At 42.3% G+C, this 16,006-nt stretch overlaps 1 protein-coding gene across 1 annotated transcript; it reads left to right on the top strand.

The window, feature by feature from the left end:
* The first annotated feature begins 5,812 nt into the window (after positions 1-5,812).
* LOC137885415 (serine hydrolase-like protein) lies at positions 5,813-15,437 on the top strand. The gene is made up of 12 exons (XM_068727681.1): positions 5,813-5,992; positions 6,879-7,022; positions 8,872-8,985; positions 11,729-11,770; positions 11,862-11,881; positions 11,997-12,071; positions 13,224-13,321; positions 13,429-13,508; positions 13,631-13,665; positions 13,778-13,854; positions 13,957-14,038; positions 14,935-15,437. The coding sequence occupies exons 1-12, from the start codon at positions 5,935-5,937 to the stop codon at positions 15,076-15,078; spliced, it is 969 nt and encodes a 322-aa protein (XP_068583782.1). The 5' UTR covers positions 5,813-5,934; the 3' UTR covers positions 15,079-15,437.
* The last annotated feature ends 569 nt before the right edge of the window (positions 15,438-16,006 follow it).

The raw sequence follows: 16,006 nt of genomic DNA, 5'->3' as shown, positions 1-16,006 counted from the left end.
TAATTGATCTCACTCTAGGTTTGATTTGTATTCAATAACTAAATCAAATTCACTTACAGTTTAACAAGCAACAACCTTGTCAAATACAGTAAATGACATGATACAATGTGATCATCACATTTATTTATTATGTGTATGTAAACCTGCATACAACAAGACACCCAACAGGCTAACAATTCATGGCACACATATAGGTAATACAAGAACAAATTTAAAGGCTCAAGTCAGGCTTATTAACACAAAAATAATTAATAATTAGGTTTTACTACAGAAAAAAAGGAGGGACTCTCAAAAAAGCTGAGAAAAAAATGGAAATTTGATAAATAAATATGTGGTAATAAAATATATACATTCAAAATAATGACTTTCAAATTAAATAAACTCTAAATAGAATTGAAATAAAGTGCAAATGAAAATATAGCCTTATAATCTGCAAATTATATGCTTCAGCAGTAGGTGGGTTTGGTTTGACACCACTTTCGTCTTCATTTTTTTGTTTTAAATTAGTGCTGGGCAACGATTACAATTTTTAATCGCAATTAATCGCATTATTTTCTACAATTAATCGCGATTAATCGCATTGTTATGCACAATGTTCAATAATGAATTCAAAAGTAGCGTATTGTGCACTTTTATTTTAAAAGTACTGCTATATGAACAAAAGTGCAATAACATTTGGTTTGCACACTTTAAAGAAATCAGTTTCTTTTTAACAGCAGTAGTCCTTTACACAGTAGCAGTTAAAATACAGTTATAATGATTCTGATCATAAATATCCAGCCTGTGTTCACAACTTTATTTTCATGTGTGTAATAGATGTAATTTGAAATATACACCTTGAAAACTGCAAACCTATCTACGTCAAGTTTTGTTTGTTAAATTATCAGTAGGATAACTAAAGTATATGCTTATTATCCATATTCCAAACAAAACAACTTTAAAAAATAAAAATAATAATTTAAACTAATCATTTATTTTTTGCTTTTTTTGGCCAGACACATATGCAACGCTGAGTACCGTGTAATATGTGTGGTATTTGTTATAAAAGTAGTTGGTACATAAAGTGATACGAAGCTGTACTTGGAGGGACTTAGGACCCAGGGGAATGTAGGTGAAGCATGGAAGTGGAGGGAGTCTGTACCGGGGCAGTAACGTGCATGTGAAGTTATGCTAATACTGTTGAGTTAAGAGCAGTTTGTTCTCTCATCTTCACCCACTTATCCGAGATCGGGTCGCGGGGGCAACAGCTCCAGCAGGGGACCCCAAACTTCCCTTTCCCGAGCCACATCAGCCAGCTCTGACTGGAGGATCCCGAGGCGCTCCCAGGCCAGTTTGGAGATATAGTCCCTCCACCTGGTCCTGGGCCTCCCTCGGGGTCTCCTCCCAGCTGGTCGTGCCTGGAACACCTCCCTAGGGAGGCGCCCAGGTGGCATCCTTACCAGATGCCCGAACCACCTCAACTGGCTCCTTTCCACGCAAAGGAGCAGCGGCTCTACTCCGAGTCCCTCACGGATGACCGAACTACTCACCCTATCTCTAAGGGAGATGCCAGCCACCCTCCTGAGGAAACCCATTTCGGCCGCTTGTACCCGCGATCTAATTCTTTCGGTCATGACCCAGTCCACATGACCATAGGTGAGGGTAGGAACGAAGATTGCCCGGTAGATAGAGAGCTTTGCCTTGCGGCTCAGCTCTCTTTTTGTCACAACGGTGCGGTAGAGTGGTAGACCGATCCAGTGAGTGCTGGAGGTCACAGCCCGATGAAGACATCAGGACCACATCATCTGCAAACAGCAGCGATGCAATCCTCAGCCCACCGAACTGTAAACACTCCTCCCCACGACTACGCCTCGATATCCTGTCCATGAATACCACAAAAAGGATTGGTGACAAAGCACAGCCCTGGCGGAGGCCAACCCTCACCGGAAACGAGTCCGACTTACTGCCGAGAACCCGGACACAGCTCTCGCTTTGGGCGTACAGGGATTGGATGGCCCCCAGAAGTGGCCCCCTCACCCCATACTCCCGCAGCACCTCCCACAGTATCTCCCGGGGGACCCGGTCATACGCCTTCTCCAGGTCCGCCAAAACACATGTAGACCAGATGGGCGTATTCCCAAGCCCCCTCCTGGATCCTTGCGAGAGTGAAGAGCTGGTCCGTTGTTCCACGGCCAGGACGGAATCCGCATTGTTTCTCTTCAATCCGAGGTTCGACTATCGGCCGAACCCTCCTTTCCAGCACCTTGGAGTAGACTTTACCAGGGAGGCTGAGTAGTGTGATACCGCGGTAATTGGCACACACCCTCTGGTCCCTCTTTTTGAACAGGGGAACCACCACCCCGGTCTGCCACTCCCTAGGCACCATCCCAGACCTCCACACAATGTTGAAGAGACGTGTCATCCAAGACAGCCCCTCCACACCCAGTGCCTTCAGCATTTCTGGACGGATCTCATCAATCCCTGGGGATTTGCCACTGTGGAGTTGTTTGACTACCTCTGTGACTTCCACCAGGGAAATTGATGATGCTCCCCCATCAGCCTCCAGCTCTGCCTCTACCATAGAGGGCGTATTAGTCGGATTCAGGAGTTCCTCAAAGTGCTCCTTCCACCGCCCGATTACCCCCTCAGTTGAAGTCAACAGAGTCCCATCCTTACTGTATACAGCTTGGATGTTTCCTCGTTTCCCCCTCCTGAGGTTCCGGATGGTTTTCCAGAAACACCTTGGTGCCGACCGAAAGTCCTTCTCCATGGCTACTCCAAACTCCTCCCACACTTTGCTTTGCCTCCTTCACGGCAGCGGCTGTAGCCCTTCGGGTCTGTCGGTACCTTGCAACTGCCTCAGGAGTCCTCCGGGATAACATATCCCGGAAGGCCTCTTTCTTCAGTCGGACGACTTCCCTGACCACCGGTGTCCACCACGGTATTCAAGGGTTACCGCCCCTTGAGGCACCTAAGACCTTGAGACCACAGCTCACCGCCGTAGCTTTGGCAATAGAAGCTTTGAACATCGTCCATTCCTGTTTGATGCCCCCAACCTCCACAGGGATGCTAGAGAAGCTCCGCCGGAGGTGTGAGTTGAAGATCTCCCGGACAGGGGCCTCCTCCAGACGTTCCCAGTTTGCCCGCACTACCCGTTTGGGCTTACCAGGTCTGTCCAGAGTTTTCCCCCACCCTCTGACCCAACTCACAACCAGATGGTGATCAGTTGACAGCTCCGCCCCTCTCTTCACCCGAGTGTCCAAAACATACGGCCTCAGATCCGATGATACGATAACAAAATCGATCATCGACCTTCGGCCTAGGGTACTCTGGTACCACGTACACTTATGAACATCCTTATGCTTGAACATGGTGTTTGTTATGGATAATCCATGACTAGCACAGAAGTCCAACAACAAACGGCCGCTCGGATTTAGATCAGGGAGGCCGTTCCTCCCAATCACGCCTCTCCAGGTATCCCCATCGTTGCCCACGTGCGCGTTGAAATCCCCCAGCAGAACTATGGAGTCACCCACTGAAGCCCCATACAGGACTCCAGTCAGAGTCTCTAAGAAGGCCGAATACTCTGAACTGTTGTTCGGTGCATATGCACAGACAACAGTCAGAGTTTTCCCCCCCATAACCCACAGGCGTAGGGAGGCAACCCTCTCGTCCACCGGGGTAAAATCCGACGCAGCGGCACTCAGCCGGGGATTTGTGAGTATCCCCATACCCGCCTGGCGCCTCACACCCTGGGCAACTCCAGAGAAGAAAAGAGTCCAACCCCTGTCCAGGAGTACGGTTCCAGAACCGATGCAGTGCGTAAAGGTAAGCCCCACCAGATCTAACTGGTAGCGTTCCACCTCCCACACAAGCTCCGGCTCCTTCCCCCACAGGGAGGTGACGTTCCACGTCCCCAGAGCCAGCCTTTGCCGCCCGGGTCTGGTCTGTCGAGGTCCCTGGCCTTCACTGCCACCCATGGGGCAGCGCACCCGAACCCAGCAGTTCCTCTCGCAGGTGGTGAGCCCACAGGATGGAGAGGAGGGGGGTGCCACATTGCTGCTTCGGGCTGTGCCCGGCCGGGCTCCGTGGCAAACCCGGCCACCAGGTGCTCGCTGTCGGGCCCTCCAACTGGGTGGCAGCAGGAAGAGGCGCCATACAAACACAAGCAGCTGTTCACCGCTCGCTGCCCGGTTCTTGTGTTAAAAATGTTCACTTGATAATAATAAAAAAACTGCGTTAATGTGCGACAAAATAATTGTCGCCGTTACTTAATTAATGCGATAATAACACGTTAACTTGCCCAAGGCTAGGTGAGTGTCTTCTTCTGCTTATTGGAGCGTGTTAAACAACTGACTGACGCATTACCGCCATCAAGTGGTGGGAAGCTATATTGTAACTGAGCGTCTCATGGATAACAGTAATATCTCTGGTGTCTTCAATTGATAACCTATGCGGTCCCGCGGCCCTCGCGGCCCACAGGTGCAAAACTGAAAGTTTTCTGCGGCCCTCTAGGTGGAGCTCGCGGCCCAATCGTAACCCATGGTTAAGAATCACTGATAGAGAACCTTTAAAATATATGATGGAACAGTTTATCGTGTGACCTTTTGTTATTTCACAGTTTCCATTCGGCAGAAGCTTCCCTGAAGTGTTTGGACCCTGGATATTTCCTCGGGAAAGTCTGCTTCATGGTCACTAATGGTATGGCGACTTATTTGTTTGAGCAAAAGCCATGAAATGGAGAACAAACCGTACAATTTTTGTAATATCAGGTGTCATCCCTCCCTATGTAGTTAACATGACCCGATCTGTCTGTTGTAGCTCAGTTATCAGTTTATATGAAGGATGTATTCATGTTCTGTCTGCCATGTCACATTAAAGTGATCTTCGAACAGTTTAAAGATGTCGTCAGACCCAGCATGAAGTGTTTTGACTGTGCTATAGCTAAAACTAATGTTGTCTAATACAACAACCCTGCAATAAACCCTACTTTTTTATTATGTTATATATTATAATAATATATATGCCTTTTAGTACATGTTAGGGCATGTGAGAGTGTCCCAGCTCTCAGCCACCACTCCTCACTAAAACTATATTGTGGTTAAAACTGATCTCCAACGCAGCTGTCAATCACTGCTCATGAAGCTTGTGGACTCCGATCAAACTGTCAACAATGGCAGCGCTGTTCAAATATGAATTAAGATTTTGTTAGAGAATTGCTTATGTCTCACCTAAAATGCCCGTGGAAACATATTTTAGTGTTTTAGTGTTGGTTTAAAGAGTACTGAATGGTTTAGGGCCTAAATACATTTCTGACCTGCTGCAATGTTATGAACCATAAATCTAGAGGAAAGACTTTTAATGTCGCTATTCATTCATATCTTGTACTGCTGTAACTTTTATTTTATGGTTTTAACTCTTTATTCAGTTGTATCTTTTATTGTATTCTACTCTTTTAAAGTACTACTTTTATGTATTTTTATAATTCCTTGCATCTTTTTCAATGGTTAAATGCCTTTTTAAGTCTCACTGTATGTTCAGCACAGTTTCCTGCACTCTTTCTGTTTTTATCTAACAATCTTAGAGTGCCATGCCCTGCTTCTGTGTGTTCTCTTCTTGCTGTTGTATACAGTATTCTCACAGGACGTGTCAGAAAACTGGTGAACTGTGAACACAGTGGCAGTAAAAGCCATGGTCAAAGAAAAAACACTGCAGGTTACTGTGTGAAAGGTAAGCCCCGCCTCTTCTTAAAGATGATTGGTCCAGACACTAACTCCACATGACGTTCTATCCAATAGCATCTTTAGCTAGAATAACGTGGGCTTTGATCACCCGGAAATACCGGTGTTGAGCTCAAAAAAGGCTGAAACCGTGTTAAAGTTCCAAGTTTAAAGATATTTTCTCACTCGTATAGGTTTTATTTAAATCGTTTCTTCAGCAGAGGTGTTCTCCAACATGTTGAAGGATTTGAAGGGTGTCAGACACCTGCATTCCAGTGCGATGAAACAAACAGGTAACCAACATGTCTGTCTGCATGGAGAAACTTAACTTTTAAAACCATGACTGTTACAGAAAATAGGAAATGTTTTGCATAGTTTTAATAATGTTTGTGTATGAGCTGCAGACTGAGGCAACTTCACCACTGTCCAGTACAAGGTTACAACAAGGTTAATTTAATGTCATAGTTCAACAGGTTGGGCAACGAAATGCAGTTTGTGATCCCAAAACACACAAAAAAAAACCAAAGCAAAAGTAAATTATATTTTGAGGATGAGTTGATGAGTCTCACAGCCAGAAGAAAGAAGTTGCTCAGTCGTTGCCTTTTAATATCCTCTGGGCTCTTTGCAGGCACCTCTTGTCACCCATTTCAGGGATTGTCAGTAGATGACCCGTTATGTTCTGGGCGGTTTGTCCTGGGCCGTGCACAGACCATGTCAGGATGCTTTCTATTGCTCCACTGTAAAAGTTAACAAGAACTTTGCATGGTTGGGTGTCCTGAAGAAAAAAGTTTATTAATGCTCTTTATTGAACACAATAATGATAACACACAGTGAGCACAACTAAAGCGAAGAGATGGACAAATACAAGTAAACGTGGACAAGGACTTTATGTTTTCATAGATTTCTCATAACGCAGTTCATCTGGGTTAGAAATGAATGTAGGTAGCAGGCTACTTTGCTTGCGGAATATTCAGATGTACTAAAAAGAAGAAGAAAGATTTGTGTTGTGCTGTCCGGTACATCTAGTGGTTACAGCTTCTCAAAAGGAGAGTGTCTGCTTCACTTCCCTGTCTTATACTATTGGAAATTGAATATCTTTTTGTTTGGACTGTCGGTTGAACATATAAAGAGGTTTCAGCTTGTCATAAGCATAACTAAACAAGAGTGTTTCATGTCCAGTTTCAGAGCTCTCTATACCAGTACCATGGGGAGAGATCAGAGGGAAAGTCTGGGGTCCTGATCACGGTCGTCCTGTGCTGTGCCTGCACGGCTGGGCTGATAACTGTGGCACGTTCAACACTCTTATTCCCCTTCTACCCAAAGGTAATTGTTGTTCATGTAAAACGTACTCACATTATATATGTATATATATATTTATATGCAACATCTGTCAATCAATTCCTGCTGCCACTCACAGTATAAACACCGAAGAAACAAGTTATGCCTTTTGGGAAATTATGGGTATATTCCAAGTCTTATTTGTCATTTCCTCGCTCCTCGCTTGAACCGGAAGTTGTTCTGCTCCGCCATATTGACGGCCGTCCCAAAGCTCGTATTTCTGCTTTGAGGAGCGAAGAGGGATCTCTAAGGAGCCATGAGCGAGGACGCACTAGAACAGCCTTTCAGGGAGTGTTTTAGTGGCCGACACGCCCCCTCATTGTTCATCAGTTATGTGATTGGACGCTGCAGCTGATCGGACTGATCTGATTTTTCTAAATATCACTGGAGTTTCATACATGACGGAAGACAGATCAGATTAAACTCAAGCTTTATATTTGATTAGTTTTCTGATTCACCATCTGGTTAAATATATGTTTATTGGAGGTCTGAACAACAGAAGGACCACAAACAACTTTCTTCATTTATTATTATTATTATGGATACAATTACAGTCAGAGAGAGAGACGAAACACTTTTTACATCATATGTCATCATTTTAGTCATGTGAGCCTGATAATTTCCGCCGAAACATTGAGCCTAATAAATTAATTCCAGTGTTCAAGAAAAACCATAATTATATTCTTAGTTATTTAATAATGACTTCACGATCAGAATTTCAAAACATACAGACGCAAATAATTAATAAACAAGACAAATGCATTCCACTGCTAGAAATCGATCATGCGCTTATAAACAGGACACAGAACACAGAAGATATACTCAATGCAGTTTGTTAAACAGGTACCAGACTACAGAGATAAAACACCTCCACTCTGGCAGTGATGATTACTGTGTCTTTATTAGTATTATTCGTTACTATTATTAAGTAGAGTGATCATGTGTGCAGACACAAACTTCTCAAAAGTTTCTCCAGCTGTTAAAGCCGACTGACAGCTGATACAGCTGTGAACAGCTGTGATCGGCGGCCGCTGTCATCAGAAACAGTCGTTGCTTCACGTGGCGCTTCAGAGGAAAGGATGTCTCATTTCTTTTAAAACATATTTCCTTGTTTCCTCTTTCCTTCCGTCTCTCCATGCATCCCTAGTGGGAGGAGCTAAGACGCAAGGAAAAGACGCAAGTGAGGGAAACAGGGATGCAATTAAGAGACTTGGGATGTACCCTTTATTTTCTGAATTAGAGCTGTCTTTTACAAAGTCATCCAGCTCACACAGGTTTATGGTGTTTGGTTAATTACATCAAAGTGTGATTGGGACATTAGTGTGTATGCATCAGAAGGTTCAGAGCGAGAGTGGACTGGAGCTTTAAAATCTTCATTAATAATCATCTCTAACTTGCTCTATTTTCCGCAATGTTCACTCTTCATGTATCATTTTAGGTCAACGTGAAGAAAAATGTGTGCTCTGTCATACACTGTAGCTATGGAAGCAAACAGACTCACACATTTGGCCCCGTAAGCCTCAAAGTGACAGCAGTGCCCAGGAGCTGCTGGGGCCACAGCGTTTGTTTGAAAAGAAAATACGTCAATTTTAATGTCACTCATTAAAAACACGTTTTTCGACAGAGAAGCAAAGAAGCCCTCCGATTTGACTAACTTTCCTCCTGACTACACTCTCCTGATAATTGAGCTTGGTTACTTTTCTTTTCTAATTTCATGCCCATATTTGCTTCAGAAAAAGTTTTTTTTTAGTCTAATACAGGTAATTGTTTGCTAAAAGAGATATGCGACAGTCGCTTGGTGAGACTCAGCTCTCCTCCCTGTCCGTCCTCTCAGAGTACAGATACGTGGCGGTGGATCTGGCGGGTCACGGCTTGTCGTCGCATCGTCATCCCGGAGTCTTCTACTCTTTTCCTGAGTATGTGATGGACGTGTGCAGAGTCGCTGAAGGTGAGTGAGTTCACGAAATTGTAGAACACGTTTTCCCACAAATTCAGTGTTCCCTAACTTTCAATGGAAACATATCTCTATTATATATATTAAGGAGTTCTTATACACCAATGCCATTTTATCAACTGTTAGAGAAATTCACTCGAAGCCGATGTAAAAGTAATTATCACAGGACATTTATTCTTGCAAGAAGGAGACAGAGTTGAAACACATACAAGTCATGTATCAAGGCTGCTCAGAGGTCTGTCTCTGAGTCTCTGATATTTATACTTCGGATAACAAGTGCGTTTTGCACAGAATCATTTGCATAAAGCTACGTGACATGTCTTGAACTCGTTCTTCTCCCCTTTCGCACAAGCAAACGTCATCTTGACGTTTAGTACGATTTACAATTGCCCCTTACAGAAGGTCACAGTGACTGCTAAACAAGGAACATCTGAGACACCATTGGTACGATTGGTTGCCCCGTCGCTCAGAGGTCCTGGCGGCCGATCGACCCGGTCACGGCTGTTTTCTGTCCTGGCCCCACAGTGGTGGAATGAACTTCCCACTGACGTCAGGACAGCGGAGTCGCTGCCCATCTTTCGGCGCAGGCTGAAAACCCACCTCTTCAGGAAGTGCTACCCTGAGCCTTCCACTTAGCGCTTATTGTTTTCATACTAGCTTGTTGCACTTATTGTATTCGTATTACTTATAGCACTAACTGTTTTTCTTGTTTCTGCACTGTACTTTGGCTCTGAGTTATGCTCTGCTTCATGCTCTTAGATGCTTGTTTGGAAAAGGAAATGTACTTATGACTTCTGGTGGCTAGTAGTTCTTTTGATTACCAATGTTGAATGCACTTATTGTAAGTCGCTTTGGATAAAAGCGTCTGCTAAATGACTGTAATGTAATGTAATGTAATACCAAGTGTGAAGAGAGTTCACACAGGAGCCACAGACTTCACGGAGCCTTGTATGTTAAACAATAAGAACTGATCATTCTAAAAGTTATTTTCTCCAACACAACATCAGTCAGGCTTTAGGAAAAAACATAGCACTAATACAGCTGCACTGAAAGTGGTAAATGACATTTCTGTTGCTCTTGACAAGAAGCAACATTGTGCATCACTGTTTATTGATCTTTCTAAAGCATTTGACACAGTTGACCATGATGTTTTAAGGCTAAGGCCCCTCAACTCAGGGCTCTCGGAGCAAGCGGTCGCTTGGTTCACGAGCTACCTTGAGAATAGGTCTCAGTGCATCAGATATGAGGGTCTATCCTCTGATATTGCAACCGTCTGTAAAGGTGTGCCACAAGGCTCTGTATTAGGTCCACTTTTATTTACTGTTTATATAAATAATCTGGCCCAAAATGTGGTGGACGCTAACTTTCACTTTTATGCTGATGACACTGTGATATATTGCTGTGTGTCAACTCTTGTGCAGGCAGTGGATCTTTTGCAAAATGCTTTTAATGTTGTTCAAAATACCCTTTGTCAACTGAAACTTCTTCTAAATACAGATAAGACAAAACTTATGTTGTTTTCAAACTATCGGAGTAGGCCACAGAATATCCCTTCGGTGGTCACTCTTGAAGGAAGTGAAATAGAGATTGTTGACTCTTATAAATATCTGGGTATTTTGATTGATTACTCCCTCACTTTTCAGCCACATGTGCAGTACCTGGTGAAAAAGTTGAGGTTAAAACTGGGTTTTTATTTTCAAAATAAGCTGTCCTTTTCAACAAATGTAAAGTTGCTGCTACTTTTTTACCTGTGTTGGACTATGGTGATCTTCTTTATATGCATGCCTCTGCTAACTGTCTTCGTATGGTGGACACAGCTTGCCATGGTTCACTGCGGTTCATTACCAATTGTAAAGCTCTGACTCACCACTGTGAGTTATACTCTTGGGTAGGATGGCCTGCTTTGGCCACCCGTAGGCTCTGTCATTGGTACACCTTCATTTATAAGGCAATCCTTGGTCTGCTCCCAAACTACCTGTGTGTCTTCATCATGCAGAAACGTGTCGGACAATACTCCTTGTGTTCTCAGGACTTCTTTATGCTCACTGTACCAAATGCCAGAACGGAAATGGGAAAAAGGGCTTTTGTGTACTCTGTACCCTCATCATGGAATATGTTGCAGAGTGATTTAAAACTCAAATAACTGATACCACTTACTGCTTTTAAATCTAAAATGAAAGAAATAGAGGCAGGTTCCCAAAAATGTCAATGTTTTTTTAAATTAACTCGGTTACGTCACTGTCTCTTAACTTTTAGTTTCTTTTAACTTGTCTTGTTCTGTGTTTTCTGTCTGTAACTATGTGTTTCTTATGTTGCTGCCTGTCTTGGCCAGGTCTCCCTTGAAAAAGAGATTTTGAATCTCAATGGGACTCTCCTTGTTAAATAAAGGTTTAAATAAAAAAATAAAAAAATATGAACATGTGAACCAAAAGGAAGGATTCCAAGCTGTTTTTTATTATAAACAATTTTTTGGTAATTGAATGGTCTTTCCTTTACAAACTTGAAGAGTTTTGTTCACAGTTATTTTTTATAGCAGATGACAAAAATGACAACCAATACGCCTTTACCCTCTGAGGAAGGGTTACTATTGTGACATATTCTAATACTACCACCCAGCTCTAGTGCATCTGTATTGCAGAAACCACAGCAGTGACGTTGTCTCTCAACTAATAAGAGCCTGAGTGTTCTGTGGTGAGATACTGAACCTGGTTGATGATCTGTGAAATGATTCCCACAGCTCTGCACTGGAGCCACTTCTCCATCATAGGCCACAGTATGGGTGAGTGCAGCTTAACAGCAGAATGGGAGCATTTGAAATGTACATGTTAAGTTTTATTTACAGTATAAAAAGTATATATTTTTTATTTCAGGTGGTAACGTTGCTGGAATGGTAAGTGACAGTGTCATGGCATGCTACTGTTTGCACACTACACGTATACTGACTCTGTAGAGAGTATTTTGCTGTACCGTGTGGTATTTAGTCCCTGTTGTTGTGTTTTCCACAGTTCAGTGCACTGTATCCTGAGATGGTGGATTCTGTTGTACTGCTGGACTCTTATGGATTCTTACCTGTAGATCAGGTACTTTCAGTTATTACACTTCGGTTTCCTCAAAGCTGTAATTTGTTGCTTAGTTAAGAGTGAGGGAAAATACAATGGACTTCCTCGGTCCTCCCACATGTTGAGAATGCATTGTTACAGTCTTTTACTGTTGATGTAATTATTAACTTCAAAATATTTTTATTTTATTTCACATTTATCACCAAACTATCTGTTCAGCTACCAGTCACAAAAACCTGAAGCCGAGCACGGACAGATTTAATAGAAGTGGACATTTCTTTTTGTTATTTGAACAGGGTGAATGCACAAAGAATATTAACGTTGTATATAATATGGAGAGATTTAATGTACCAGGTCTTAGCAGATTGTCATTTTCCGCCCGTAGAATAATGAAATAGTGAGCAAAGAAGTTTGCTGTTTGAGTATCCAATGTCTCGTCAGGTGGAAGAAAGTTTTAAAATGTGTAGATGTTTTTAGTTCTGTTGGGAGATTATTTCATTGTTTTATGACGATAAAAGAGAAGGATGACTTGCCAAGGGAGGTCTTGTGTTTTGGAATTTTGCATTCCACCCTTTTAGTGATTAATCAATCTATGCATTTTATACTGCGTATCCAGGTTGCATTCTCTTAATTGATTATGTCATTGTTAATTATTGTTATATACGGCAAAGAATTACAGAAAATGATCAACAATTCTAGGTCATATCATCCACGCCGGCTTTCCATCATGCTTTGCCTCGTATGATCAGGAAACGGGTATTAAATATCTTATTAAAAAAGTCTTAAATTTAACTAGCAGAAACTCTGGCACCACTCCACTAAACATGCAGAGCAGCTACGGAGGAGAAGGAAAAACGAGTTACTCAGAGTTCAAATGTGTTGTTGAAATAACATCACACTATTATCGGAGCGCCCTCTAGGAGAGAGTTTGAGACTCTTGTCTAATGTCTAACCCAATGTCTAATGAATTCTAGAATGTGAGTAAATGGAGAATAATATACAGGTTATTTGACATTTTGAAAGTCATTGCATTTAAAAAAAAGTTCACCATTGTCATTAAATCTGACACAGTTTTGTCCTTTGGGTCGGTGCTTAGCATTCATATAATGTAATTGCCTCACTCCATAATATTTTTCTGTGAAGACGTCTTTTTTTTTCTTTTCTTTCTTACAGAAAGAAATGAGGCAGGGGATGGATGAGATGTTCCAGTTTGAAAAGCAGTCAGAGGAGAAGAAGAGAAGAGTTTACACTTATGAAAACGCAGTAGAAAGGTGTTACATCTTTCCTCTTCACGTTGTTTTAAACGGACTACTGAACGTCCGATCATCCAGTCATGGTTGTACAAGTGTTTTCTTAAAGCCTTTTTATTTTCTTCCAGGCTGTCGGCTGCAAACCCGACTCTGTCTGAGCGGTCAGTGCACATCCTTTTAGAGCGAGGTCTAGTTCAAGTTGAAGGAGGTACGTCTTCACATCCCTCCTCTGGAATGTTTGTTATGGGCGCTCATCTTGGAACAAACTTAATTTACTTTGAATAAGTTTTTATTCCCATGCTGATAATAGAATGTATTTATCTCTTGCAGGTATGGCGTTTACCCGAGACCTTCGTATTAATGTGGTAGGTTTTTGCTGAACTGCACCACTGCACTTTATTCTTTTTATCTGTCCCACGGGTGTCGCCCTCAAAATCCATGTGCAGCATTGTATTGTTTTGTCCTTTTTGTTTTCAGAAAAATATAGTGCGCATCAATTTGGAGCAAAGTCTGGAGTTGCAGTCTGAGATAAAAGCCCCAATTCTAGTTGTTCTGTAAGTAATTCCTCCACCCCAGATTCTTTATCACATGTGCTAATCTCAGTGCAATACTAGGAAACATACATGCTATCTTCTCTTTCTTCTTTGTCTTTCCAGAGCAGAGGACGGCTTTGAGAAATTTGTTGGACACAATAAGAAATCCGCATCAGCAATTGTCCAGGCCTACAGGGACAGAAAAGTGAGTGTATTTTTACAGCGTGTTTGTGTAAGTAAGGTACGCTTGCATCTTCGTGTTTATTTTTAGCTGTTAAGCCTGTGTGTGTAATTGTGCTTACAGTAGACAGACAGACAGATGCAAAAGTTGCTGCGTAGTTTGAGCTCAATATCTCAGAGGCAGCAAAAATCTTTCTAGCTGGGAACCTCAACGCTGACCTACATACTGGCGCTTGGTCAACAGAGAACAGAACTAAACTACTTTCCAAGTCAGACGGTGATAGAAACACATTCAGCTGCTGTGAAATAAAAGAGAAGCTTGGTATGTCAAATGATGATGGTTTTTAAAGCAATCTATAATCGTTATCTCTATTATAAGAACATATCCTCATAGTCGCTCGTAGTGAATCATCACCTGAATCTGCGGCTTTTATAGAGTCTTTCAGCTCATTGTTTAGCTGTTGCAACTGTTCTGGATCACCATGCATGGTTCATAGTATCGCTTTCAGCTGCAGCAGGCAGTTTTTAATAAGAATGCTCTAAAAACCCAGTGAACACTACCTGCACCAAACGACAAACACAGTCAGAGAGTAGCTGGTGAACATAGCGGAGTATTTAGCAGCTATAGAGAGATATTTCCCTCAGGAGTTGGTGGAGACCAAAATCAGAGCTAAAAGAGAGAGAACATTGGACTTGGATTGATCATCTGACCCGAAACACGACTCCAAATGAATGCTATTGTTGCTCCATTACTGCTGGATGTGTAAATATCCAACTGTTTGATGACCTGTTCACCACATCAACAACGTTGGGTTCACAACTTGTTTCTGCTGCCCCCAGGTAGTCAGAAGAAAACAGTTGCTGCAGGTTAAACTGTGACACTCAAATCCCTCGTTTAATATTCCCATCTCTTTCTTTCAGCACACGTTGGTGACCGTACCAGGCGATCATCACGTCCACCTGAATGACCCTGAAGTCGTTGCTCCACTTGTGTCTGACTTCCTGCAGACCAAAGTGTTGACACAGCCAGCCAGACCAGCCGATGAGCACACCTCGAAGATATAGCGAACACCAAAACGTCACGTTACGCTGCTGATTTTAACTTTTTTTTTTTTTTAAATGTGTTTGTATTCATACTGTGCTGTTAACACTCACCTTGGTGCTTTAACCTGGACTCCTAAATGATTTTATGTATTTTAATAGATATTGACAGAGTGCTGACAGAGCAGTGTTGCATGCATTTAAACAGAAATGATACTTCTGTAACACAACACTTTAATTATCAGGGACAATTTGAACAGTGAATAGTAACAGTTGAAACCATGTTTGGCTGATGATGGCATGGTCCATCTATTCATCACTGTTGGACTCACGATGGACAGTTCAAATATTAAAATAAAAGGATCAAAATCAATGCAGCAGAAGCAGAGTTATCGTCTTTTATATTCCACGCATTCTTCTCCCTTGTCAAAACTGGGCGCCTACATTACCCACAATGCAACTCAACCACAGACAGTACTTTTTGTGGAATGCTAACTTTGCCAGTAGAACTGATAGAGATGACGATGGAGGGAATTTAGTCAATTGAAGGTGTCATGAACTAAAGTGTTAGATGGGTACATTTTAAAGGTGCAGTGTGATGGATTTGGCAACATACCGGTGAGGTTGCAGATTGCAACCAACTGAAACTCCTCCCATGTGCCAATCCTGTAGGAGAACTACAGTGGCCAAAGTGATGTGTAAATGTTTCAATCTAGAGCCAGTGCCAGCTCATTTTAAAGTAACGAAAACACAACCGTTATTTTCAGGTGATTATACACTAAAGAAAACATACTCGATGGGAAAGTGTGTCAATTAAAATACATACAGTTGCACTCAAAATTATTCAACCCCCATTGAAAATTAGGTTTATTGGCAAAATTTACAAACTTTCAGCTGTTTTCAATAAATGACGATTTAAATAAATCAACTAATGTTACAAGTGGTTTCTCCA

The sequence above is a fragment of the Cebidichthys violaceus genome, unplaced genomic scaffold, assembly GCF_023349555.1.
Source record: "Cebidichthys violaceus isolate CVI_PGR_0920_01 unplaced genomic scaffold, fCebVio1.0.p SCAF_4, whole genome shotgun sequence".
Lineage (NCBI taxonomy): Eukaryota > Metazoa > Chordata > Actinopteri > Perciformes > Stichaeidae > Cebidichthys > Cebidichthys violaceus.
The sequence above is the reverse complement of the archived record's forward strand: the minus strand, read 5'-3'. Positions and strand labels throughout refer to the sequence as shown.

What these genes read in the sequence shown, in the direction of transcription:
- LOC137885415 (XM_068727681.1), top strand. Translation starts at nt 5,935, where the DNA reads ATGTTGAAGGATTTGAAGGGTGTCAGACACCTGCATTCCAGTGCGATG. An exon ending in CAGTGCGATGAAACAAACAG is followed by an intron (nt 5,993 to 6,878) that starts GTAACCAACATG and finishes TTTCATGTCCAG; the next exon opens with TTTCAGAGCTCTCTATACCA. An exon ending in GTGGTAACGTTGCTGGAATG is followed by an intron (nt 11,882 to 11,996) that starts GTAAGTGACAGT and finishes TGTTTTCCACAG; the next exon opens with TTCAGTGCACTGTATCCTGA.